This window comes from Scyliorhinus torazame, chromosome 22 (assembly GCF_047496885.1).
Source record: "Scyliorhinus torazame isolate Kashiwa2021f chromosome 22, sScyTor2.1, whole genome shotgun sequence".
Lineage (NCBI taxonomy): Eukaryota > Metazoa > Chordata > Chondrichthyes > Carcharhiniformes > Scyliorhinidae > Scyliorhinus > Scyliorhinus torazame.
The window spans coordinates 92,468,616-92,494,995 of record NC_092728.1 but is presented as its reverse complement, the minus strand read 5'-3'; the positions used below and the strand labels follow the sequence as shown (position 1 = coordinate 92,494,995).

Here is a 26,380-nt window from a genome sequence, read left to right as displayed (position 1 = left end):
TCACTGGGACAAGCCCCAATCACAGAGGCTTTCGCCCAGACACGTGCTGGAGACATTTCGAGGAGAGGAAAAGGGGGCAGGAAAACCTCTCAAAGTGACACAAGTTACTTTTAGTGCCAAAGTGTTGTTGCGGAGGGGGGTGAGTGGCGGTGCTGGCGCTAGCGGCCGGGCGGAGGAGGGATTCCTGCCCCTGTCCAAGGTGCTGAAACCGGGGCCAGGGCAAGTTTGGGAGCCGCCTGCAGCTCCCTTTCTGCAGCAACTTTGTCCGGAGATTGCACTCCAACGGGCTTCGACATTTACTCGGGATCGCTCTTTGGGATTGCCGCAGCTTCCCGATGACCAGGTGAAGGGTGTCCAGGTTTATGGAAGTTTCCAACGGCTCCAGTTTTGGATTGACTCGATTTTATCCCAGCGGCCGCCCAGCCCCGTCCCGCTGATGGGGGAGTGCCGCTCCCCCCAGGAGGGGAAGGGGGGTCTGAGCCGGGCTCGGAGGCGGGCAGCGAGCAGAGCCCCCCATCGCCGGCGGCCGAGGCGGCGGGAATGCCGCCCGGCGGGATGGACTCGCTGCTGCTCCCGCCCAGGACTGCTACCTCCTCCTTCCTCATCAGGGACATTCTGGGCGACTGCAAACCTCTGGCCGCCTGTGCCCCGTATTCCAGCAGCGGGCAGGCGGCCCAGGAAGCCGCTCCCAAACACGCCGAGGAATTCCGGGACAAACCCGACAAACGGGAAAACTTGCCCTCAGACACGGAATATAAAGGTAAGGAGGGAATTCCGGCTCTGTCTGGGAGAGGGAGAACTATACAGAGGGAGGGGGGGGGGGGGGGAAGACTGAATGATGGTCAACAATAATATTCAGTGATTAGAGGAAAGATGTTAAAGGAAAAGCCAAAATCCTGGGAATAACTTCCCAATATCTCCGCCTGTGCGGCTCTGGAATGTAACAACCTGGAGAAATTGTGCCAGGTAGTGTATCCCTTTCTCAGCAGACGGAAACTAACAAATAGTTTGTTTTAATGTCCCTTTTAGTTGAGTGTCTCGCTCGCTTTTGCAACAAAGATGTCGCTGGAATCTGTCCCTTAAACTGCAGAATCAGACAGTTTAGTGTCTCAAACTGGATCTTTCCCACTCACTTTACCCTGAGGCTGACCCGGGAGAAAGTTTAAACCCGCAGCAGGGTTAGAAATAGATTTAACATTTACAAAAACACACACAGGGATGGAGGAAATGAATCGACGATGTGCCTTTATCTGTCTCTCCTCTTGAATTGGTCCAATATGCAACTCTCTGCCGGAATAGGGGAGGGGGCGAGATTTATTTAGCAGATTATAATATTTGTAATTCATTGACAAGATCATGGTCGTAAAATAGGAACTGTTACCTTTTAGGAAACTACATTTAAATTCTGTGTAATCCGGGCCGGTCACTTTTACAATCAAACAACCCCGCCGCCTGCTGAACATGTCACCAAGTGAAATATTTTATCAGCCGGTCACTCAGAGTCAAGCCAGGTTTTTAGGGGGAAAAAAACCACAGACCAGCGGTTCTGGGATCTGTCTGACGCTGAATTATAATGAGAATATTGTCCATTTCAAGAGTTGATTTGGACTAAGTCAGATATCAAAGAAACATTTGTCAAACCAGAGAGGGGAGTGGGATTTCACTGAAATTGACCTCATTCAGGGATTGGGGATGTGAGTTACAGACAAGACCAGGGAAAAGTGATTGAGCAGAAGCGGGTCTTTTGTTTAAAGATACAACGCCCCAAAAACGGTTTTGTTGTTAAAATCAGGCGAACGTTAACTGGCGGCACCACCCACATTGAAATATTGAAGGGGGAAAGCTTTGATCGCCTACGGTAAGATGAAAATATCAGCCAATGGTAATAAACCCGTAACGAATACTCTGAAGAACCTGGATTTAGGGAGGTCTGTAACGTTTCTGAGCAATGTTCCCAGACACAGAAATTCGGCTCCATTTCTAAATGTATCTTTTTTATCGTGCGAAAATAACTGAGTATTTACTCCAAGACAGACAGTAACCATTACCAAAAACATGTGTGTGTGTGTGTGTGTGTGGAGCGGAAGGGTGGCGGTGTGGTTAAGGAGGGAAGTTATAAAAGTTTACAGAGTAAAACTTTAAAAGGAAGATTAGGTTCGTGTTTCGGCCCAACATCAGCAGCGTTGGAACAGCCGAAAGGGCAGGAATAAATAAACGCCTTTTGGAAAGGATATCCTGTCAAAAGTTGGTGCAACTTGACATAAACGAGGGGCGGACACAATTGAGCAATAAATTCGAACCGGCCGGGACTCCTTCAGTAAACGGAACGCGGCTCGACCAGCTCACAGTTTCTCACAAAACACTAAAAATAAGTAAACTTTTCAATCCCAGAAACAGGATCAAATCCCGAGATTGCCAAGACCCCCGGGCCTCTTCCTGCCGCGGCAGATTTAAAGGATGATTTTCCGAGATTCTCTAACAGTCAATATCTCTGTTGTGTGAAATTGACGAAAGGCTTTTCACAGCAACTTCATTGAGGCCTACTTGTGACAATAAGTGATTATTATTATTATTAAAGGTGCGAGATCGAAAATTCAACACTCTGGGACCGGGAATTTCCCAAACATATTTATTTCGGGGTGATCTTGAAATCTTTCATCGGCTTTACCCAGTTTTCTTTGAATGTTTTGTTTCTTAATTCTGTATTTCGATGTGTTTCAAAAAGTTGCAAATGCTGTAAATGATCTGAGTATTTCAGGGTCCTTGAAAAAATGTTTTTGGCGTCTTATGCAACCGGTAGATTGGGGTGAAGGCGCTTATTCTTCTTCACGTTCGTTAGACCATTTTCTCTGAAGATTTGATATCATGTCCGAACCATTCCTATACTGTACCTGGACCAGTGCTGACTTAATCTCCCTCGCTGGTGTTTGTTTTTTTTAAATTAATGCAACAGAAAGAGGTTACAACTTTCTGTCAAGTAATTACACAGGTCGGGAAATATTAAATGTTGGCTTCTGAATGTATTTACATTTTCAGAGGCAACGAGGGTCTCCCATTTCTCGACCACTAACTCTGCCCTGCATTCCCCTATCTGGATGCAGCAAGTAGAATAACAGTTAAGTTTGAACTCAGACTGGGCAAGGCGCTGAAATGGGTTCTGTGACTCCTAAAGTTTGAGAGGGAGATTTGCCGAGGTGATTTAGGAGCTGTGTTCATTTGGGGCGGACGATTGTATGCACCTTAATCCAATTGAGAATAGGTTGAATGAGTGTTGCAAAGAGAAGAGGGCCTTTTGCGATGCTATTGCACACACGTGTCAATAAAATAAATACAGATCGAGATCGATTGATGGAGCTGAGATTTGGACAGAGAAAGATAACGATTCTAAATCTGTTCGAGATAAAATGGTGTTCAGATGATGTGGGTGTGGGTGATCAGGGCAGGTAGATGGCTCCTTTAGTGTGTGTTTTACAGGAACACATTTCAATTAAAAGATGTGACTTTGCGAGAGAGAGAAAGGGACAACAGACACGATTTAGCATCAACAAATTATCAAGTGGGGTTGGTCAGGAGAGCGTTGGGTTTTGAGTTCAATGTTTCACAGAACAGCGCCGGATTTGGGGACAACCCCATCAATCACATCCCAGTAATCAAGTTCTCCCTGGGAAGGTTTCCCTTTAATTTGCGGAATAATCCTGTGATCAATTTTATTTCGAAGGATCTGCTCCTTAATCTGAAGGAGGGGGGGGGGGGGGGTTTAATTTGTGGAACATGACTTAAATCGCCGCCGTTTTGTGCAGGATATGATAGTCTGCTCCACTTAATTGGTGCAAATTCGCTTCGAGGAACCCGTGCGATTTGCAAAATGATCATTGTGATGGGATTTAAAAAAAGGGATAATTCGATAATCGGCCGGATTGCTGCTTTAGACAAACTAGGACCATTTCCCCTGGTGACTCAATTAAAGGGATTATTTTTTTTCTTGCCGGTTTCTGGAATTAGATCCACCTCTCCTGTCTCCTTTGTGTACTCCCACCCCCCCTCCCCAGTCTCTGTTTCCCATTACACCCATTCGGTAAATGCAAACAAAGAGCTTCTGTATCCTTTCCCCCAACAGAACAGGAACCCGGTGTCTGGGACCCGCGGTGCCCCCGAACCCGCTCTTTGCGAATATTAAACTCGCTCAGCTCCTCAATGTGGCATTTCAGAGTAACAAGAGGAGGGAATTTTCACAGGAAACTGTCAGATAGACTGACACACACAGAGAGAAACGGGACGGCGTGGCTGAAACTTCAGTAATTCAAACACAGACTGGGTTTAAAAAGGGGAGACATCGGACAATATCTCTTGTCTTTGGAAGGAGGGAAGGTGGGAAAGAAAGAATCACCGGTTAAATGTTAACCGTCTGAATGGTGTAAATTCAGGACCGATTTACTTTGGTGGCAAATTAGTCCCCAAACAAAAAAACAACCCTTCCGAACTGACAATCTTGGGCGGTTTAAACAATATTTACCAACCCTTCCGAACTGACAATCTTGGGCGGTTTAAACAATATTTACCATTATTCATGACCATTGTCAAAGTTTGCAATTTGTGGAAAAGTATCTGAGGAAACTCCCAGGGAACAGCAGGAATTTCACTTGGATTAGTTTCCAGATTCCAAAGTGGGAACTTCTCAAAACTAAAATGGTTGAAGGCAGCTTTGCTGTGGAATTGTGCATTGTCGACAAGGGATTGCATTGTAACTGTCCTTTGTATTTTTCCCCCTTCTCCTCCTCCCCTCCACGGACAGTCAAGGAGGAGGCAGAGAGGGAAATCTCCAGTAGCCGGGACAGCCCGCCTGTCCGGTTGAAGAAGCCTCGCAAAGCCCGCACCGCCTTCACCGACCACCAACTCGCCCAGCTGGAGAGGAGCTTCGAGAGGCAGAAATACCTGAGCGTGCAGGACAGGATGGAACTAGCGGCGTCTCTCAACCTGACCGACACCCAGGTCAAAACCTGGTACCAGAACAGGAGGTGAGAACAAAAAGCACCACATCAATAAATATCCCAGCCAAGAATCGAATCAAACATCGAAACTCGCACCCAACTTAACTGCAGGACAGCGCCGGAAGGTGTTCTTACAAATGGTCACATTCTCAGTATAAATATCATTCCCTATCAGTGCAGACTGTAAATGTGTAAACCATCATCTCTCTCCTCACCATTCCCCAACTCTGGGAGCAAGTCCACCGGTCACAGAAATAAATGATCATAATTCTGAGGATTGTAAAAATCACAAACTCCCGAACTGCGTTAAAGTCAGCTAGTGCTGAGGAACCCGGCCTCGCCTGTCCCCACCCCGCTGTGTCAGGCCACCGATCGCGGGTACTGGGTGGGGGGGTGGGGGGGGGGGGGCGGGGGTGAATGAGTGAGTGAATGAATGAACGAGTGAGTGAGTGAATGAGTGAGTGAGTGAATGAATGAACGAGTGAGTGAGTGAGTGAATGAGTGAGAGTGAATGAGTGAGAGTGAATGAGTGAGAGTGAATGAGTGAGAGTGAGTGAGTGAGAGTGAATGAGTGAATGAGTGAATGAATGAATGAGCGAGTGAGTGAGTGAGGTGTGGTTGACGATTTTGTAACATCACGAATTATATCAGATACTGCAATTCTTCTCGGGATTCCTGGATCGGGAGTTTATTTCCTTGACAAGGGCGAAAAATCCGATAAAATCAGGGGTGTAGGAGCTAACAATTGTTAAATATTAGCCCAGGAAATCAAAATAAAATGAAAAAAAAATCCAGTAACCCAATCCATGCCCAAATCAAACACTGGGTGGACACACCTCAATAACACAGATCACCCAAACTGCCTCAGATCTCAGTCCAGGAACTGAGATAGATAACGTTTACAATGTAATCAATGGCGAGGAAATTGTGCAGTTACCAATATGAATTGTCCCTCTCTGCGGGACCAGGGAGCTTTTCAATATCACTGTCAGACGAACGATAAGGTCAACGTTATTTTAAGTATTGAGGTGAGTCCCGAATAGAACAATTGGTGCAAGCAACGTGATTGGAGACATCACAGAGCAGCCGCTCTATTGTAAAACACACACTGGGGGGGCAAGGTGCCAAAATGCATTTAAGTAAGTAATCGGGATAAAAATTACTATATCGTGCACTGAAACCTAAACAGCCCCCCCCCCCCCCCCCCCCCGCACACCCGTCCCACATCCGGCTCTATAAACAAAACTCTCTCCACAACCAATCCAGATGTCGGTGACATTTTGATCCAATGTTTATGGTCTACATATTAACGGCATTTGGACAGACTCCTGCATTGGGCAATTCAACCTGGATAGCGCCTGGGTTTACTGCTAGCGAAAGTGAGGAGGAAACATCTTCCCTGTGGCTAAGCAGGGAGGGAGGGAGTGAGGAGTGGGATCTTCATGTGGGTCCAGCACATCGCAATATCCAATTTCTCGCCGGCTTGTTAACATCTACACAGTTCAGGCAAATAATTAGAACGAGTGGCTTTTTAATCACAGGGGTTTTGCCTGGGGATTAGGCAGCCACCTGTCATGCCCCCCCCCCCCCCCCCCCCCCACATTCACTATTTCATGTTAGCAACACCTAGACTGAGGGCCCATCCTCACGCATCAGTTATCAAATCGAATCTGTCGCAGAATTTGGGTGCATAGCGTTTATTACCTGGATTTACTCAGTGTCTCCTTTAAGAAATCAGCTGCTTTAGTCCCAGGGGAGACTGTACAATCCACCCACCCTCGGCCACAGGAAGTTACACACCGCCAGCTGCAATTACCCTTAAATATCATTCAAACTACTTCTCCAAACCGAGCCCAAAAGAGATGATGAAAACTGTCTCCACCTAAAGATCCAGATGCAACAGCACAAAGGGGAAGCGATCATCTCCCGGCCCCCCGGAGCGAGCAGTTACATAAAGCTGTCAAATTAACTAGGATTGAAAAATCTGTTCGGGGCCAGGACAAGGGCGCCACCTGAAACAGAGTCTGTGTCGTTTCAGCGTTATTTAACAATAATCTAGATTATACACAAGATCTATAACACACAGATACCTGCACACGTGTGTGCGTTATGTTAGTGGGACGATCATTGAGAGTTTTATGAATGTTTTTTTCATGTTATTGCCCCATTTAGTGTTTACCAGCTCCCGATGGCCACTGTAAAATCCACCAATTCCAGCGACCACTTTTCTAAATTCAATTATTTTACGAGATGTGGGCGTCGCTGGTTAGGTCAGCATTTATTGCCCATCCCTAATTGCCCTTCAGGAGATGGTGGTGAGCTGACTTCTTGAACCGCTGCCGTCCATGCGGTGTAGGTACACCCACTGTGCTGTTAGGGAAGGAGTTCCAGAATGTTGTCCAGGCGACAGTGAAGGAACGGGATATATTTCCAAGTCAGGGTGGTGAGTGGCTTTGAGGAGATTTCCAAGTGGTGGGGTTCCCAGGTATCTGCTGCTCTTGTCCTTCTAGATGGTAGTGGCCGTGGGTTTGGAAGATGCTGCCTAAGGAACCTTGGCGAGTTCCTGCAGTGCATTTTATAGATGGTTCATACGGCTGAAACTGTACGTTGTTGGTAGAGAGAGTGAAGGTTTGTGGAAGGAGGAACAATCAAGCGGGCTGCTTTGTCCTGGATGGTGTTCAGCTTCTGAAGTGTTGTTGGAGCTGCACTTATCCAGGCAAATGGAGAGTGTGCCATTATACTCCACACTTGTGCCTTGTAGATGGTGGACAAGCTTTGGGGAGTCAGGAGGTGAGTTACTCACCATAGGATTGCTAGCCTCTGACCTGCTCTTGTAGCGATGGTAATATGGCTTATCCAATTCCGTTTCTGCTCAATGGTCATTTCCAGGATGTTGACAGTGGGGGACTAAAGTGATGGTAATGCCATTGAATGTCAAGGGATGGTGGTTTGATTCTCTCTTTTTGGAGGTGGTCATTGCCCTACACTTGTGTGGAGACCAGTGGAGAGTTTTCCCCTGATATCCATTGGCTCCAGTTTAGCTAGGGCTCCAAGATGCCATATTTGGTTCAAAGCTGCCTTGATATCAAGGACAGTCACTCTCACCTCACCTCTGGCATTCAGTTCTTTTTTCCATATTTGAACCAAGGCTGTAATGGGGTCAGGGTCAGGGGTGACCCTGTTGGAACCCAAACTGAGGGTCAGCGAGCAGGTTATTGCTGAGGACTGTTAGATAATGTTTACAATCTAATCAATGGCGAGGAAATTGTGCAGTTACCAATATGAATTGTCCCTCTCTGCGGGACAAGGGACCTTTTCAATATCCCTGATAGCACTGTTGATGACTCCTTCCATCACTTTGCTGACGATGAAGAGTAGACTGATAGGGCAGTAATTGGCTGGGTTGAATTTGTCCTGTTCCTGGCGTACAGGACACACCTGGGCAATCTTCCACATTGCTGGGTAAATGCCAGTGTTGTGGCTGTACTGGAACAGCTTGGATAGGGGTGCGGCAAGTTCTGGAGCACAAGTACCTATTGCCGGAATATTTGTATCCAGTGCCTTCAGCCACTTCCTGTGGGGTGAATTGAATTGGCCGCAGACTGGAATCTGTGGTTCTGCTCTGGAGGAGGCCTCGATGAACCATCCGCTGAGCACCTCTGGCACTGATATGCTGGGCTCCTCCATCATTGAGGATAGGGCTATTTGTGGAGTTGTTGAATTGTCCACCACCATTGTCTACTGGATCTGGCAGGACTGCAGAGCTTAGATCTGCTCCGTTGGTTGTGGGATTGCTTAGCTCTGTCTATCACTTGCTGCTTATGTTGTTTGGATGCAAGTAGGCCTGTGGCGTAGCTTCACCAGGTTTCACCTTATGTTCTGATATGCCTGTTGACAGGACAGGGATGGTGAGAGTTATCTGTAAGGTCTGATTCCGTCAGTATGACTATGTCAGGCTGTTGCCATCCCAAGGGGACTTGGTGGTTTCCAGGACCTCCCTTTTAGACTTTGTAGCGGCCTTTTCAACCGACACTGGTCATCCCTAGACTTTTAATATTCATTGGTTCAATTTCCACCATCTGCCCCCCCCCCCCACCCCAGTCTACAGATTATGACCCTGAGTCTCTGGAACACCAGCCCAGTGACAATATCATACACCCTTGTCAAACCCCTTATAGAAAGGGGGTAACTCCTGCCAATGTGCTTCATGTCATCGAATGGCCATCCCATCTCCCAGCAGAGCGGCTTCAATGTCAATGTCAACGTACAACTGGTGTCCGGGCCTCCTGCACACTAAATTCTATCATTCTAGGATCATTCCAGAGACTCAACTCTCTCCCGATTGGTTAAAAGTGTCATTTATCCCCCTTTCCTTTGCACCAACATGTATCTCTCTGTGGACGGACCTGGCATTATGTTGAATCCCTGCAGCACCAACTCGAACCAAGAGTTTAGAATATTAGCAATATCCGCAACTGAATAATGTGCCGCGCGTCAACAACCCTCTCCCATCCCCGGAAAAGTAAGTTAAGGAGGGATTGGTACAGATATCGACCGGGAACACGACCCCAAGGTCTCAGATGTGAGTGTGTTATCGGTGGCCACTTTCGGAGATGCCCCCCCCCCCTCCCCCACCCCCCTGTCCCCCCAACACCTTCTCCACTTAGTCAGGATTTACTCGGTAATCGCATCACTTACACCCACGGGGAAGGGCTGATTCCACCGGTAATGACCGGTTACGGGGAGGGACAGAGAGAGATGGTAGGAGAAGGCTGGGATGTGTTCCCGGTGGGAGAAGGCTGGCCTGTGTTCCCGGTGGGAGAAGGTTGGGGTGTGTTCCCGGTGGGAGAAGGTTGGGGTGTGTTCCCGGTGGGAGAAGGCTGGGATGTGGTCCAGGTGGGAGAATGTTGCGATGTGTTCCCGGTGGGAGAAGGCTGGGATGTGTTCCCGGTGGGAGAAGGTTTGGATGTGTTCCCGGTGGGAGAAGGTTGGGGTGTGTTCCCGGTGGGAGAAGGCTGGGATGTGGTCCAGGTGGGAGAATGTTGCGATGTGTTCCAGGTGGTAGAAGGCTGGGATGTGTTCCCGGTGGGAGAAGGTTGGGATGTGTTCCCGGTGGGAGAAGGCTGGCCTGTGTTCCCGGTGTGAGAAAGCTGGGATGTGTTCCCGGTGGGAGAAGGTTGGGATGTGTTCCAGGTGGGAGAAAGCTGGGATGTATTCCCGGTGGGAGAAGGTTGGGGTGTGTTCCTGGTGTGAGAAGGTTGGGATGTGTTCCAGGTGGGAGAAGGTTGGGATGTGTTCCCGGTGGGAGAAGGCTGGCCTGTGTTCCCGGTGGGAGAAGGTTGGGGTGTGTTCCTGGTGTGAGAAGGTTGGGGTGTGTTCCAGGTGGGAGAAGGTTGGGATGTGTTCCCGGTGGGAGAAGGCTGGCCTGTGTTCCCGGTGGGAGAAGGTTGGGGTGTGTTCCTGGTGTGAGAAGGTTGGGGTGTGTTCCAGGTGGGAGAAGGTTGGGATGTGTTCCCGGTGGGAGAAGGCTGGCCTGTGTTCCCGGTGGGAGAAGGTTGGGGTGTGTTCCTGGTGTGAGAAGGTTGGGGTGTGTTCCAGGTGGGAGAAGGTTGGGATGTGTTCCAGGTGGGAGAAGGTTGGGATGTGTTCCCGGTGGGAGAATGTTGCGATGTGTTCCAGGTGGGAGAAGGTTGGGATGTGTTCCAGGTGGGAGAAGGTTGGGATGTGTTCCCGGTGGGAGAATGTTGCGATGTGTTCCAGGTGGGAGAAGGTTGGGATGTGTTGCAGGGGGGAGAATGTTGCGATGTGTTCCAGGTGGGATAAGGTTGGGATGTGTTGCAGGGGGGAGAAGGTTGGGATGTGTTCCCGGTGGGAGAAGGTTGGGGTGTGTTCCAGGTGGGAGAAGGTTGGGATGTGTTCCAGGTGGGAGAAGGTTGGGATGTGTTGCAGGGGGGAGAAGGTTGGGATGTGTTCCCGGTGGGAGAAGGTTGGGGTGTGTTCCCGGTGGGAGACTGGGACAGGTTGAATCTGTCTCTCTTTCCTATTCACTGTCGGAGATGTGCCGGAGGCGAGTGTGACACATTCAATCTGAGGCCATTAAGACATCTTTGAACTGTGGACGGCGAGGAGCGGGACATAATTAAAAGATAATCGATCGATTGATTGGTGACAGGTCTCGGATCCTGGGAGAGCGCGGCTGCCTTTCCAAATGAAGCTGGTTGACAAATCCCCATTAGTGGGACTGGTGACAGCTCAGAAATCCATTCATGGGGAAACTCCAACCATTATTGTATCCGCCAAACACCCCCTCCCCTTCCTTAAGCCCACTGTCAAGGCATTTGAGAATTTGTGTTTTCTTTCTAAAGCAGCAAGTTAGTTTAATAAAAGACTCAATTTCTTGAGGAATAAATAACATTGCGGTTGCTGCGGTTCCAGATGGTTAAATGGGACTGATGGCGATGTGCCCCCGAAATGCAGCAGATTTGCTCGGGTGGGATTAGAAAATCCAGAAAGAGAAGGCAGAATAACTTGTTGAAAATACCCGGGGTTAGCAGCGGAGATTGGATTGTTAATAAAAGTATTTTCTACCTGAGTTCACAGCGTCCGGGTTCCAGGTCAAGAAATCTGCTCCTGATCCGCACCATCTCCACCCCTCAACCTGAACACTACTACCCGCAATAAATGAACATTTCAAAGTACCCGAATAGGCAATGACAGATTTAATTGGATGACAGACAGTTTAGAACGATTTTAAAATTGGACGAATATCAGCAAGGGGATTTTCACAGTAACTTCATTGCAGTGCTAATGTAAACCTACTTGTGACACTAATAAATATTATGATTATAAACCTCCCGTCTCACACCAAATGTAAAAAAGGTTTTTCTTTCAGCTTCACTCCTCTGCAAAATTTAAACATCTTTAACAACCGGTTAACGTGTTGTTTGGAAATGATGCCCCCGAGTGAGTTTTGCCAATTCTCCCTCCAGCAGCTTAAAGTTTGCAGGAATTGGCTGAGGTCTGGGTGAATATTGTAAGAGTTTGTGGTTAATTCCTCTCTCCCCCTCCCCTCTCTGCAAACAGCCCCCGGGGCGGGGGTGCAAACCCGGGCTCTGCAATCGGGTGAATTGAGAGAGGACGGCGGTGTTCCCGGTTATGGGCAGCTCCGGGATCTCTTTCCAAACCGCCTCCGGTTATTCTGCGGCCTGTTTGCGGAGTTGGGATTAAAGTGCAGAATTAATGCGGAAAGGACTCGAAACGTTTCTCTCCCCACAGATGCTGCCAGACTCGCTGAGTTTATCCAGCATTTCACGTTGTTAATGTGTGTGCATTATATCAAATTAGAGAATAAACTGGTTTAATGTTTTGTGCAATTGATTCTAAAGTGTTAAACTCTGATACACTGTAATTCAGCTTTAACTACAGCTGAGGAATTCATTCTCTCCCCCCCCTTTTCTCTCCCCCCTCCCCCCATCACCAAACAACAGAACGAAATGGAAAAGACAGACGGCGGTGGGACTCGAACTCCTGGCAGAGGCTGGAAACTACTCTGCTCTGCAGCGCATGTTCCCGTCTCCTTACTTCTATCACCCGAACGTGGTCTCCAACCTGGAGCCGGCGGCCATGTACATGTACCGGGGACCGGCCGCTGCCCACCCCGTCATCCAGCGACCCATCGTCCCGCGGGTCCTCATCCACGGACTGGCAGCGGGGGGCGAGGCGTCCATCCCCGGCCTAGCTGATGTCCTTCCCCGGCCGCCGCAGCCGCGGTGAGCCTCCCTACCGCCCCTGCCTCCCTCCCCGTTCCTACCAACCCCTCCTCTCGCCATCCACGGCTTGGACTTCAGTGGGAAACCCCACCAAAACAAAAAACAGCAAAATCAACAAACACACAAAACACACAACACACAGAAAATGCTCCAGTATTTAAAAAAAAGTGAAACAATTTCTAAGGAAGATTGTATTCTACGCTATTTATGCCTTTTATTTTCAAATCCCCCTGCAGAAAAGCGAGGGTTTTTTAACTGTGATACAAATTTAATTTAAAATCGTTTCGATTGCTCATGTAGCCTCTATAGTTTATTATTTTTCATTTGAAGATATTTATAGTTTTTTACAAAGCGATTTCATGCTCTGAAATCAGTCATTGGTGATGTTGCACTATTTTAAGAAGAGAAAAAAAACTTTTTGTTGCTTCCGAACACTTAAATTGTACAATTTATTTATTTTAAAATAAGTTAGGACGGTCGACGACGTGTTTCCCTATGATTATATCTGTAAATATCCTGTTGGAGATCTTGAGCTTGGTTTAATAACTAACCCGCGTGCATCTTTTGGTGCGCCTTGATGTGTTTTTGACTTTAGCTGGGCGTAGATTGAAGACGGGAGAGTTCACTGCCCCCCCCCCCCCCCAACAAAACCTCCTTCCCATTTATCACAAATATGATTATTTATTGAATACTGAAGCAGCAGTGAAGCTGGGACCCGGCAGCTGTGAGCACGCCAGCCTGGAAGCGGCGACCCGGCTCCGGGAGCCAGACAGATGGGTAGCGAGACCTTGGCATTCTCCCTAACAGAAATAAACAAAGCATCAAAAATGACAAGTGTTTATAAATATACACACACTCACACACACACAAAAACAATCCAGGGACTGTTTAGTTCCACTTCTGAAAATTCAACAAGTCAGCAACTGCGAGTTTAAAATGGTTTGCAAAAATTCCCAACCAGTTCTATCGACACCCGCCCTTTGATACGTTGTCCCGGCTCATTTTGTCTGAAATTGCTGTGAAGTGAATACGTCCCTCGTCGTCCACACCCCCCCCCCCGCCCCCTCCCATTCAATTATTGGATCTTAAAATATTTACAGCATTAATTACACCGTCAGTTTCCACCGCGCGTCTTGCAACCTGGCTACACGACAAAGTCGCGATAAACAAAGAAAAGTTTGGGATGCTGGAAAGAGTGGAATAAGTATCCCCCCCCCCCCCCCCCTCCCAGCTTTACACGTGTAATCCCTGCAGCTGTCAGCCACACATCAGTATTCCACCTAATTGCAACTGAACGCGACAACAAGGGAAGGAGAGGGGAAAGGGGGACAGACGGCTGCGGTTAATATTCGGCTCCAAGAGTTTCCAAACATTCGTTATTTTTATATCAATCGATTGTCAACGGAGGATTTCAACATGTCAAGACATTCCTTACTTGGCTTTCCCAGAACCAGTGGCTCTTTCCCGCCTAAGTTCCTGTTTTGTGTTTACATTGTCATTTGTAAAATATTGAAATGCAAATTATGGAAGAATGTCCAACACAGTTCATTTTTTTTAAGATTATATATCGGTCAATAAATGATTCGCTCTTATTTATTAAAAAAAAGTGTAATAGCAAAACTCAGGTGTGTATGATCAATTCTAGGAACCCATCAGGGTTCTAAAGCACAACTCTTGTTGAATATGAGCATTGCAGACATAGTCTGATGCTGGTTTGCGTGGGGGACCCAGAGCTCGGACACTTCTCAAGGGCGCCCTTTCCAGGTCAGCACTATTTTTTGATTTCCTGATTTTTTTTGTTGGCCCTTCCTGAGCTCCACAGGGCGAGCAGATGATCTACTCTGAAGTCTTGGCTCTGCTGCTTTGTAAACTCGCTCTTTCCATTTTCTTTACCCTGTGCGGATAGGTATGCCCCCCCCCCCCCTCCTTTAAGTTGGACCAGTAAAGTGTCGAGTGACAAGTTATCCTGTTAATTTAGTGCTGGGGATCTCATATTAGATTTTTTTTTTTAAATCAGGGTATTAATATTAATTAGACTTCATAATTGTCAGATACTTATGGGTCACTTAACGGATGTGTGGAACATTTTCTGTGTCATCATCAGGCTTGGGCAGTTTATGTCCTAATGCAAGTTACACTCCTGCAACTGCTGTGCTTTGATGTAACTTTGTAATACTTATTGCAATGCGAGAGGGGCAGGGACATTGTCATTTCGACAGGGGTTATATTTCTTTAGCTTTCCGCTGCTTTATGGATCACACTGGGGGCATTTACGGGGACCAGGGGATATATTTGCTCTAAGATGGATTTGTAACAACCAAGTTTGAAGCTGGACTAATATCTTTAGTGAGACCATTTAATCGGAACTGATACTTGGCGGTACCAGGACAGTCGGCCAGAGTTAGTGATCATCCCAGCGGCTATGAAGGGGCAAACGGGGCTTCTTGCAAACCGGTGGGCATGAATGCATGTCTATCTGTGACGAAGAGCGTAGACAATGTTTTCCTTGCGTTACCAACCAATATCGGTTTTATTTGCTTCGAAAAATGTTGCATCACAAAAACGATTCTAAACTTGGTGTTCAGTGTTTTCAAATCATAATTTATCATATAACCAGGGCCTCCTTCATACACCGATAAGGTTTGAAAAGGAATTTGAACTTCCAGTCCATAAAAGCAAATTACTGCCGATACTAGAATCTGAAACTAAAGAAAAAATGCTGGAAAATCTCAGCAGGTCTGGCAGCATCTGTGGGAGAGAAAAAAGCTCACGTTTCGAGTCCAGAAGACCCTTTGTCAAAAACTTCCACTCAGTAGCCGAAAAAGATGACACCAGATTGCATTTTAAAACATTTACTGCAACAAATGACTAAACCATTAGTGACCAAACAATGTTCTTCTTGTAAGCAATGCATACTTCAATGTACAGTAAAGGACATTCTCAGTTTAAAGCTTATCACACTCAGCACGGGATTAGAGCCTTTATAGAAAACAGTCCACATTTGCTCGTAGCTTATAAAAGATTCCTGTATTTCCATTTTGCTGCATAGTAACGTCAAGTGACCATTTGCAGGTATTTTCCTTTGCAATGAAGAGTTCTTAAATCCACCACCAGCAGTAACGCCTGGTCTGATGATTTGTCTTCCTCAAGCTGGGCCAGGACAAATCTCCCTTAATATTTAGATGGCTGCAGATGCGTCTCCTGGACAAGAGGTCCTCACCTTCCCACATGTGGCTGTGATAACTCACAATGCCAAGCAGCCCCTTCTCTCTGCTGGCTTTCCCTGATATTCTTTGATTTATAGGAAAGCCTGCAACCTGGATCTCAAAAATAATTTCCACTGACCTCTTTCCCATAGAAATGTGAAACATATTAACCATGCAACCAGGCAGAAATGCTAATGAGCTATCCTTGACCTCAACTCACTTCCACCTTAGAACAAAACGGAGAGTTTACTGCACCCACCAATGTTTAAAACCCGATATCTTCAATACCTTTCTGGGACTTTGGGGGACTCCAGTCCACTCATTGTAAACTCACAGACGGCTGCCATTGTCTCCGGTTGTAAATACCTTGCACCTTCCCCTCAGTAAAACGATCGAAGCCTTTCTTTGATCTCTAACAATCAGATCACCCACATTTACTGGCAGGCAGGCAGCAGAACAGGTCATTTACCCTAAATTTAAAGCTGGTCCCAAAACATCTTAGAAACCTCATTATTGTAACAACAAACGCAACCTGTTACTGCGTTTAAACAAAAGACGATTTGTAAAATGAATGAAAATAAAAAGGATTTGGAAATAACGTTAAAAATGCCAAAAATGAATTGTTTGGAAAAACTTGAAATGGAATTTTTGATTTCATTTCTAAACGAGAATCCAGACCACTTGATGAACCCGTATGTACATAAACCGGTCATAGTAACACACTCTGAACAGCAACACAATTCTCCTTTTATAAAACTTCACGGTGTGTTTGGAAATTCAGAGTTTTCCCAAAGTTAAGACCGCCCCCCCCCTCCCCCAATTCAAACAGTTGCAATCATGGTCAAAGTGCGAGGTCTGGCTGGTTGCTTGTACTAGATCTTGTACACTGCCTGTGGGTAGGGAGACACGTTTGCCATTGCACTGGGATGTGCTGGCTTGTCCATTGGAAGTTTAATCACCATTGCATCGTCGAAGGACAATTTCGTTGTCAGGCTCAGTGGGTTCAGAGGACAGAACTCGGCGCATAAAGTGCTGCGTTCCTGGAGAATTCGCAGGATGTAGTATACCCGATGAGAGAGTCATAAGCAAGCTTGCAAAAACAAACCCAGCAGTGTTGGCCTCTGCAACCGAATGCGACACAGCTCTCATTGAACTGACGGAACATAGCACATAGTTTGTCAACGGTGTTGCATTTCATGGCATGTATATTATACACTATAAATATTCATCGGTGTCCTTTTACACACCCGATTAGCTGGCGGTCGTACCAAGTTTATTAAAGAGCAACTCATGAATTACTTGATGTATTTTCTGCATTTAGTTCTGACCCCAGTTGCTTGGAACATGGATGTAGAAACCCTTTCCTTCCCAAACCCCTCAGCCGCTAATAGTCTTTCGCTGTAAATTCAGAATGGTTAGCTTCAGACTTTTAAACATGGTTCAAGTGTCCGGTTCGGATATCACTCTGGAGCTGAAAGTCCACATCGCGATGCCGATGTTAATCACAGGTGTAGCTCCCCACCCTGTCCTTTCCAGTTGTACAGAGCAGATGTTACCTGGCATGGTGGGTGGTCAGGCTGCGCCACGACGCGAGGGCACCGGATGATATTCAATTCGGGGGTGAATGCGATTCGAATTATATCAGAGACTTGAAATGAGAACGATTAGCAGATCCGAAATCTCTCTTTGCCTCCTTTTAACAAATGACTCGTGGCCCCGTTAAAGTGAGAGAGAATGAAAGTGAGAGAGAGAGAGAGGAGGAGGGGGTGGGGGGTATTTCAGACCAACATGGTTAACATATCCCCAAATAGCCCACTGGATCCATACTGAGGTCTTCATCAAAACAAGGGTGCAGATGAAATGGACAAAAGTGGAATTTTCAAAGTAGCCACTTGACTCTCTCCCATTTGGAAATTGAGGGATGGACTCGCCGTATCTAGAATACGAGGAACGACCTCTCCCTCGCTCTGTATCTGAGACACTAGCGATAAGGGTGATGTGATCAGAATCTCTTGAACGGCCATTAATAATCACCATTGAAATTAACCTGGGTTATTTTAAATGCACCTTGTTTCCCTTCAAATAAATGGCCTTGGTAAATTAGCATTTTCTAGCCAGGGAGGTTTGATCTCCTCGTAATGAACAATGAAATTATATAAACATCTTTAATAGGTGGAGTTTGAAGGACAAGAGGCAGGCGGCCACTGATCAGGATTTGCCTGCCCCGAATATAGAAGAGACTCTCAGCATCTCAGGGTCGCCTCCTTAAAGGAAATGGAGGGGGTCGAAGTTAGGAGAGGGGTGGGGGTCTTCTTTCAATATTAATGCTGGAACAACACAGCTGAGAACAAGGCGACCTGTTCCTCCAGCAATGAGATTTTTAAAGTGCTTTTCTCTCTCTCAACAACTGATGTTAAGTATGATTTTTGAACAATGGAACGAAATTTCGTTACCATCGTCACCGGGCAAGTTAATAGCTGGAGGGCCAGTTAATGTGGAGTTAGTGTTAATTTCGCAACCCGAAGCTCTCCAAAGTTGGCAAACATTAAAAAAAAACCACAGTCGACAAGTTCCTCAATCTGTTGCTAAAAAGACTACACCAATAAGGAGGATTCTGCTTGCATTAGGAAGTACCACCATGAGCCGTATCAAGTCCAGGAAATCTCGGAACACACATTCATCCACTCACTAAATGGTAAGTTTGTGAACAGCCTCTCCCGCCCTCATTTTGAACGAAGCGATACAAAGTCTCACCCTCTCCAGTCTGAGGGCAAGGAACCGGCAGAGAGAAAAAAAAGTAGGAGGGAAGTCGGAATGTTCACTAAACAAATCACAAATGTAACCAAAAGGTAAAAATAACTATCCGCCTGTGTTCTGGAAGATGGCAGAGCTGGAGGCTCTGCTCCATGGTTAGGTGGTTCTGGAGGGTTGACTCCTCTCCTCCTCCTGCCCCCAGCCTGCCTCAGCGTCTGAAGATGCCACAGACCGTCTGCCTGCACAAAAGGTTATTTATTATTCCCCGGAAAGAAGCAAATAAACATAACTCCGCATCAGAACAGCCCGCGTCCTGTAAGCTTGATTCAGGTCACCCAGCTTTGTGTCAATTGCAGCCCTCCAATAAAACTCACCATTAATGGACGGTCTGTTTCCCCCAGCACTTCACCCACACATTAGTTTGAAACAACACAGGCGAGAATATGAACATACAGTGCAGAAGGAGGCCATTCGGCCCAGCGAGTCTGCACCGACCCACTTAAGCCCACACTTCCACCCTGTCCCCGAACCCAATAACCCCTCCTCACCTTTTTGGTCACGAAGGGCAATTTATCATGGCCAATCCACCTAACCTGCACGTCTTTGGACTGTGGGAGGAAACCGGAGCACCCGGAGGAAACCCACGCACACACGGGGAGAACGTGCAGACTCCGCACAGACAGTGACCCAACGGGGAATCGAACCTGGGACCCTGGTGCTGTGAAGCCACAGTGCTACCATAAAGGACAAGGCGGTGGGGGTGTTGAGATGGCGATGGGAACATCACGCTCTAGTTTTGCTTTTGAGTTTTAGGCCAAAACCTAAACACCTTCAGTGGTTTATGACAGATAGCCCACCCTCAGAGAGACTACCATACACCACCCACCCTCAGAGAGACTACCATACACCACCCACCCTCAGAGAGACTACCATACACCACCCACCCTCAGAGAGACTACCATACACCACCCACCCTCAGAGAGACTACCATACACCACCCACCCTCAGGGAGACTACCATACACCACCCACCCTCAGAGAGACTACCATACACCACCCACCCTCAGAGAGACTACCATACACCACCCACCCTCAGAGAGACTACCATACACCACCCACCCTCAGTGCAAGAGACTTTTAAAAAAATAGAACACATTTTCAACAAACACCCCCCTCCTCCCCCAACAAAAAGAAAGGAACAAGAACACAACAATCAGAAATTATACATTGATTTTCCCCATATACAATAACCCCGATATAACATTTAAAAACACAAATAGGGAACACCCCCCCCTTCACCTAAACACCACCCCAAGAGAAACCCCCCACCCCTAGGCTGCTGCTGACCTCCTAACGCTCCGCGAGATAGTCTAGGAACGGTTGCCACCGCCTGAGGAATCCCTGCGCAGACCCTCGCAAGGCAAACTTTACCCTCTCCAGCTTGATGAACCCTGCCATGTCATTGATCCAAGCTTCCACACTAGGGGGCTTCACATCTTTCCATAGTAGCAAAATTCTCCTCCGGGCTACCAGGGACGCAAAGGCCAGAATACCGGCCTCTTTCGCCTCCTGCACTCCTGGCTTGTCCGATACCCCAAATAATGCCAATCCCCAGCTCGGCTTGACCCGGGCGTTCACCACCTTGGACATAGTCCTCGCAAAACCCATCCAAAACCCATCCAGCGCCGGGCACGACCAGAACATATGGACGCGATTTGCCAGGCTCCCCAAGCACCTCCCACATCTGTCCTCCATCCCAAAGAACCTACTCAACCTCGCCCCTGTCATATGCGCTCTGTGAGTAATTTTGAACTGTATTAGGCTGAGCCTGGCGCAAGAGGAGGAAGAATTAACCCTACTCAGGGCATCAGCCCACAGACCCTCATCTATCTCCTCCCCAAGCTCCTCCTCCCACTTGCCCTTTAACTCCTTCACTGAGGCCTCCTCCTCTTCCTTCAGCTCCTGGTAAATTGCCAAAACCTTGCCTTCTCCAACCCATACACCCGAAATCACCCTGTCCTGAATCCCACGTGCCGGAAGCTGCGGGAATTCCCTCACCTGCTGCCTCACAAACGCCCTCACTTGCATGTACCTGAAAGCGTTTCCCGGGGGTAGCCCAAACTTCTCCTCCAGCGCCCCGAGGCTCGCAAACGTCCCATCGATGAACAGGTCCCCCATTCTTCTAATCCCTGCCCGATGCCAGCCCCGAAACCCCCCATCCATCCTTCCCTGGACGAACCGATGATTCTCCCAAATCGTGGACCAAACAGAGGCTCCCACCTCGCCCGTGTCACCTCCACTGCCCCCAGATCTTCAGCGTCGCCGCCACCACCGGACACATGGTGTACCTTGTCGGCGAGAGCGGCAATGGTGCCGTCACCAGTGCCCTCAGGCTTGTGCCCACACAGGATGCCATCTCTAGCCTCTTCCACGCCCCCCCCCCTCTCTCCATTACCCACTTACGGATCATCACCACATTAGCTACCCAATAATAGCCACACAATATCGGCAGTGCCAGCCCCCCCCCCCCCCTATCCCTGCTACACTCCAGAAACACTCTCTTCACCCTCGGGGTCTTATTCGCCCACACAAATCCCATGATGCTCCTGCTTACCCGTTTGAAAAAGGCCTTGGGGATTATAATGGGAAGGCACTGGAACACAAAGAGAAACCTCGGGAGGACTGTCATTTTGACCGACTGCAACCTACCCGCTAGTGAGAGTGGCAGCATATCCCATCTTTTAAAATCCTCCTCCATCTGCTCCACCAACCGCATCAAATTGAGCTTGTGCAGGGCCCCCCAACTCCTAGCTACTTGGATCCTCGGTACCGAAAGCTCCTTTCCGCCCTCTTCAGCGGTAGCTCGTCTATCCCCCTTCCCTGGTCCCCTGAATGCACCACAAAGAGCTCACTCTTCCCTACGTTGAGTTTATACCCCGAAAAGTCCCTAAACGCCCTAAGGATCCGCATGACCCGTTGCAGACTCGATGGGCCGAATGGCCTCCTTCTGCACTGTAAATTCTATGATACTCCCCTCCACTGGATCCGCCACATACAACAGGTCGTCGGCATACAACGACACCTGGTGTTCCTCTCCCCCCTGGACCACTCCCCTCCATTTCCTGGACTCCCTCAGTGCCATGGCCAACGGCTCAATTGCCAGTGCAAACAACAAGGGGCCTCGTCCCCCGGTACAGCCAAAAGTACTCTGACCTCCGCCGGTTCGTAACCACACTCGCCACTGGGGCTCTATATAGCAGCCTGACCCAACTGATGAACCCCTCTCCGAACCCAAACCTCCGCAACACTTACCAAAGATACCCACTCCACCCGATCAAAGGCCTTCTCCGCGTCCATCGCTGCCACTACCTTCGCTTCCCCCTCCACCGAGGGCATCATAATCACATTGAGGAGCCTCCACACATTGGTGTTTAGCTGCCTACCCATCACAAATCCCGTCTGGTCCTCATGAATCACCCCCAGGACACAGTCCTCAATTCTCGTAGCCAGCACCTTCGCCAGCAACTTAGCGTCAACATTGAGGAGCGAGATCGGTCTATACGACCCACATTGCAATGGATCCTTGTCCCGCTTCAAAATCAAAGAAAACAGCGCCCTGGACATTGTCGGGGGCAAGGCCACCCCCTCCCTGTCCTTATTAAAAGTCCTCACTAGCAAAGGGCCCAGCAGGTCCACGTATTTCCTGTAGAATTCAACCGGGAACCCATCCGGCCCCGGGACCTTCCCTGCCTGCATGCTCCCCAATCCTTTAACCAGCTCCTCCAGCCCAATCGGCGCCCCAAACCAGCCACCTCCTCCTCCTCCACCACCCTCGGGAACCTCAGCTGATCTAGGAATCGTCGCATCCTCTCCTCCCCCCACTGTGGGCTCAGACCTGTACAGATCCCCATAGAAGTCCCTAAATACCTTGTTTATTCTCACCGCACTGCCCCCTCTATCCTTAACTCCACCAATCTCCCTCGCTGCCTCCCTCTTACGAAGCTGATGTGCCAGCATCCGACTCGCCTTCTCCCCATACTCATACGTCGTCAGTGCGAGACTTGACCAAACACTACATTGCCCTTAAGTGTCCAAAAGGGTTGGGTGGGGTTGCTGGGATGGGGGTGAAGGTGTGCTCTTTCCAAGGGCCAGTACAGACTCGATGGGCCGAATGGCCTCCTTCTGTACTGTAAATTCTATGATAAACCCCCCACCCTCAGAGCGAGACTTTACCGTATGCCCCCCACCCTCAGAGCGAGGCTTTACCGTACACCCCCACCCTCAGAGCGAGACTTTACCGTACACCCCCCACCCTCAGAGCAAGATGTTACCGTAAAACCCCACCCTCAGAGCGAGACTTTACCGTACACCCCCCACCCTCAGAGCAAGATGTTACCGTAAAACCCCACCCTCAGAGCGAGGCTTTACCATGCACCCCCCAACCTCAGTGTCAGAGACGTTACATTACACCCCCCACCCTCAGAGCGAGAGACTTTACCTTTTCTTCCCCTGTGTATAAAGGGGTTTAATAGTTTCTAATTTGTGGAAACTCATTCTTAGTTAGGACATATTTCTGATTTTACATACTTTCCAGGTTCAACCCCTTGCAAATTAGATGGCACAAAATGTACCTGCTCCCGGTTTTAATTTCTGTCACATGCTTCCCAACAGTCACATCTCAGCACTGAGTACACTGATGCCGGCTTTGATGTGTTGATGAATAAAACTGGTCTCAAATGGAATGATTTGGAAAAAGGAAACAGGCAAAGCTTGAAAGAAAACACAATAAAAAGATTTGAGAAATGAGGGCAGTTTAGTTTGGTCCTTTCATATCTTTTGAAACCTTCAGAATCCACATTCAATCATCCTACAATTCAAAATGAAAATGCTCCCTTTCTAATGTGGAAGATCTGAGCCGTGCACAGCGCTTAATGTATTCTCTGAACAGAAATAAAATAAAATAAAATATATTGGCATGTTTACATTGGTGCAGGAAGATGCTTGCAGCTCTCGAAGGGCAACGAGAAAAGTAAGTTGCTGAAGTGTGTAGGAGAGAGACATGGCTAAGTGCACAGTAGCTGATTAAATCAAGAAGTTTAAAAAATATATATATTTATTTGGAGAAAATCCGCTGTTTATCTGTGCTTGTTAGCATGTGAAAGGGTTTGGCAAATCCCTGCGGCCTTGAACAGGATTCTACCCGACTCAGGGTTAATGCAGTGACGGACAGAGTCTCTCAGAGGCTGGTAGAACAAAAACGCAGCACAACAAAACGAGAGGATTCTGCAAGGATTGACTTAAACCCAGGGGATGATGAGGGGGGTTTCATCTAATCTCATTGCTTAATAATGAAATCAAATAAGGGCACAACAAAGTTTTTTGAAAAAATAAATTTATAACCTATCAAACCCCATCTCCAAGAATAAAAGCTCATCCACTCCAGAGGATGAGGTTTACAACTAACCTATAATTAAAACCTGAAGATTAATTCGTTTTTTGTTTTTGTTTTAATGAGTTACAAAACTATACCAACAGCTTTCAAAAAATATATAATGTACACAACCTACAACACGCCAGCCCAGCCAGGTAGCACAGATGAGTTTGAAAACCTTCCGAGAAAAACTCAAATCACCATTAAAGGTAATAAAAGAACAGATCTTTGAAAAGCCAAGGATCAAAACTGGACAACAGTTGAAAATATTCAATATATTTATTTTATACCATCTTAGTCGCTGCTAATATTTGCTTCAAATAAAGACATTTTGGTTTTTAACAAAACAGCCAAGTTATGACATGGGATTAAAAACAAAAGACCTTTGATACCAAAATTCTATGAAATTCCTACCTTAAAATTCATTTGTCTATTCCTTTAATTTTTAAATAAATATCAGTCCCATTCTTTAAATAACCTTCTTTCTGCTCGTTTTGAAATTTCACAATAGGCACTCATTTTATCAACATTGTGCCTTTGTATTTAGACCACAATTAGATAACAAAATTGATCGTGTTCTAGGTCATGGTAGGCCTTTAGCCTGGATTATACTTATTGTCAAAAGGGTCTTCAGACTTCATGAAATTTCTTCAGATGTAGGTGAAAACATTTTATATGGTGGGGCTGAAAAATAGGGAGCTAACACAATACAAACCTCCGGTATAAGCCGTCTGATGGCAGCATGGTGGTGCAGTGGGTTAGCCCTATTGCCTCACGGCGTCGAGGTCCCAGGTTCGATCCCGGCTCTGGGTCACTGTCTGTGTGGAGTTTGCACATTCTCCCTGTGTTTGCGTGGGTTTCGCCCCCACAACCCAAAGATGTGTAGGCTAGGTGGATTGGCCATGCAAAATTGTCCCTTAATTGGAAAAAATTAATTGGGTACTCCAAATTTATTTTAAAAAAGGTACAAGTCATCTGACGTCCACAGCAAGCCCTCTTACTAGAAGGCAGTGACCTACAAAGGGAGCATATGGAATATTGGAGAAATCGAGACTGTGCAAATCATACATTAGATTTGATTTACCCAAGACTTAGCTATCTGATTATTCAGCCTGTTAGCTTCCTGCATCAGTCACCTGCCCATTTTCAAGTAATAATGGTGAATTTTGTTATTTTTGCTTTAGATGAAATACTTAGGAAACTGCACCTGTGATTTTGCTCCACTTTGCTGAACACCAATCTTCCTCGTTTGATATAGAGCTGTTTGCAGGGGCGTAGAACATCGATCCTCTTATGTCTGGGTTTGTATCCCAAGCAGGTAGATGGGATTTGTTTCCCCAGATGCGTGAAATGGAATACTTCAAAATGGTAGAATACTAACTTTACATCTTCAGGATGTGGGTTTGTATCTGATTTGGGAGCGGATTGGAGATGTCCTTGTTCCAAGTGCTACAAAGCATCGTATGGGAAATTCATAAAAATCCATTTAATTCAAGACCATTTTCTTCACCTTCACACAAATACATTACAAGCATTTAAAAAATAAAATTGACAGGCAGTTTACTCTGCCCTTCAGTTCAGGACTGAGATTCGGGACAGTGATGATTCTGGAATTTCCTGGACCCACTTCAATGCTGTTCATTTCATTTTGACGTCACTTGACCTGGGTTAAAAGCACCATGTTTGACGATGTGTCCCCAGATGTTTTTAGCTCACTTCAGATGTTTTCTGACTGTTGTCTGCGACTTCTCAAAGGTTTTCGAGGCTTCTTTACCTTATAAAAATCTGCTCCAAATCCATTTGAATATTCAGACTGTAGCAATGAAGCCACCTGGTTCCTGGCAAACAGATGTCCATCCAAGCCAGACCTGAGAAAGGAAGACAAAATTTGAAAGGGGGGACTGTTTAGTACAATTAACATGAGGGACTGCAAGAAGGACCTTCTGAAGGACAACTAGGGATGGGCACTAAATGCTGGCTGGCTTACAATGCCCACAATCCCGTAAACTAAGAGTTTAGACAACAAAATACTAAAGACATAAGACTAATTTTGTGTAAATTATGTGAACAAATCTGGATTACATGGAGATTCTCTGCTTGCCCAGAAACATTTGCCGTAGCATCAATTTAAACTATCCCAATATCGTACAACTTGATGTGCATAATTTCTATATCTGGTGCAAAAATACAGCAGAAAATATTTACGTTATAAAATTGTTGCAATTCAGACATG

General features: G+C 47.1%; 2 protein-coding genes across 2 annotated transcripts in view; one reads left to right on the top strand and one right to left on the bottom strand.

Moving 5' to 3' along the window:
• The first annotated feature begins 209 nt into the window (after positions 1-209).
• LOC140399219 (barH-like 1 homeobox protein) lies at positions 210-14,377 on the top strand. The gene is given in 5 exon segments (XM_072488584.1): positions 210-390; positions 393-472; positions 475-760; positions 4,793-5,015; positions 12,476-14,377. Coding segments are annotated over 5 exon segments (903 nt in total). The 5' UTR covers positions 210-362; the 3' UTR covers positions 12,762-14,377.
• A 10,030-nt stretch (positions 14,378-24,407) lies between these two features.
• The window catches only part of ddx31 (DEAD (Asp-Glu-Ala-Asp) box polypeptide 31), a 127,168-nt gene continuing 125,195 nt past the window's right edge, over positions 24,408-26,380 (bottom strand). Inside the window, exon 20 of the mRNA XM_072488583.1 lies at positions 24,408-26,015. Within this exon, the coding sequence (XP_072344684.1) occupies positions 25,865-26,015 (151 nt within the window). The 3' untranslated portion in view covers positions 24,408-25,864. The remainder of the gene's footprint in view (positions 26,016-26,380) is intronic.